General features: G+C 27.0%; 1 protein-coding gene across 1 annotated transcript in view; it reads left to right on the top strand.

Annotated features, from left to right (window-relative positions):
• Positions 1–855: 855 nt before the first annotated feature.
• The window catches only part of CALCRL (calcitonin receptor like receptor), a 38,452-nt gene continuing 37,463 nt past the window's right edge, over positions 856–1,844 (top strand). Inside the window, exon 1 of the mRNA XM_006921272.3 lies at positions 856–909. Coding sequence (XP_006921334.1) covers positions 856–909 — 54 coding nt within the window. The remainder of the gene's footprint in view (positions 910–1,844) is intronic.

The raw sequence follows: 1,844 nt of genomic DNA, 5'->3' as shown, positions 1-1,844 counted from the left end.
TATATAAAATATATATATATACACACATATATATAAATAAACCCCTTAATTTCTTAATGTTATATACACACACACACACACACACACACACACATATATGGTACATATAAAAACCTTTTATATATATGGTGGCATTTTAGAGGTCATTTTTCACTAGCTCAGAATTATATCTATCATTAGAAATATTTAACAGAAATATTTTTATTTGGTACTGTCTATCTTATGTAACCTAATTTTAATAATGTAAATGACTTAGGGGGATTTTTTTTTTTAATTTTCTGGTTAAGAAACAATTGAATCCTCAATGAAGAATAATCTCTATTAAATTATAAGGCCATTTTAATTAAATATGGATATTAATTCTCAATAAATTGGTCTAAGAGCAATATCCTCCTTAAATTATTGAAGACTCAGAAAATTAATAATGAGATTAATATTTATAAGAAATAAAGTTAAGCTTATAGTAAATATGCTATCAAAATTTGTGCTTTTATGTTCTTGTAAAACTCTTTATTATGATACTTTAATCATTTTATCCCAAGTTTGGTAAAGAAAAAGTAAACAAAATGTTTCTAATTACTAAAAATATATGTGCGAGTTTACCTGTTTGAAATGCTAGTTAAATTAAATTAAAATGTATTTAATTAAACTCTAGTATTTTAAGTCATGGTGCGCTTAGATTTGTAATACTTAAGATTATTAATCAAATCCTTAAAGTAAAATTATTGAGTAGTTTTAAAGAAATTTTTTGTTGAGAACCATGTATATTTATTTCATAAATATTAATAAACCATATTTTTTCATTTTCTATTGCAGTTTGGTTTATATTACGTAGCAAATTTCATTTTGGCATTAATGATGGAGAAAAAGTGTATGCTGTATTTTTTGTTTCTCTTACCTTTTTTTATGGTAAGCATAAACTTTTCGAACATATCTCCCTATGTATCATTATTTCTGTTTTAACTTCCAGTATATCTATAGTTGATAAAGGTGAATCACAGCAAGCTAACATGCAGTTATTTGATGCATAAATTAAGTACATTTTTATATCCAATCAACACAACGATAATTTATTTTTTTTCAGTTTATATTTTAAGGTTTTTTATCCCTTAGCAAGTTCTATGGTGGTGCAGTTGAGTAGAGAGATGTCAAAGTGAGGAAGATAAAAATACAAATATGCAAGACATCAGAGGAAAGTAATTATCAGAGTTTAAAAAGAAATAGAATGTCTTTATAGTATAGTCATACACAGTAGATAAAATATTTTCAACCAGACTTGATTCTGAGTTAGAACTATTAAAAATGCAGATTTTTCTCCCATTCTGCCAATTGATTGACTTATATTGATTAAAAAGCAATTCAGAACCATGCACTAAATTTTAAATTAATTTCTTCATTTATTCATTCAAATAAGTATCAAGTGTCCATTTTCTGGCAGACACTTATGCTAAGTTTGAGGCAAGTGTGTACATGAGCATGTATACTCATGCACATCTCTGCATGTCTATTCAGGGGATGTTGGGCTGGAGGTAGAGACTAAGGATGACTAAAATCAATTGCTATACTGAAGGGGACATATGTCTTATACATTTCATTTTTATTTACAGAAATATTTTGCTCATATTTTTCTGTCTTACATAAAAACCGTGACTGTCTCTTTTTATATGTAAGAGAAACTGAGAGAAATAATCTCATCTAATTCTGTGCCAGCAAATAATTTTCCTGTGGTGTTTTCCAAGCAAACCCCACAAAGATTCAAAGAAACTCAAGAAAAATATAGAAAACCTAAACTGGAAAAAAGCAAGGCTACATTCTTGTCAGCATTTGTATTTGAAAATTTTCAA

The sequence above is a fragment of the Pteropus alecto genome, unplaced genomic scaffold, assembly GCF_000325575.1.
Source record: "Pteropus alecto unplaced genomic scaffold, ASM32557v1 scaffold3, whole genome shotgun sequence".
Lineage (NCBI taxonomy): Eukaryota > Metazoa > Chordata > Mammalia > Chiroptera > Pteropodidae > Pteropus > Pteropus alecto.
Note: the sequence above shows the minus strand (reverse complement) of the source record. Positions and strands in the feature narration are given on the sequence as shown.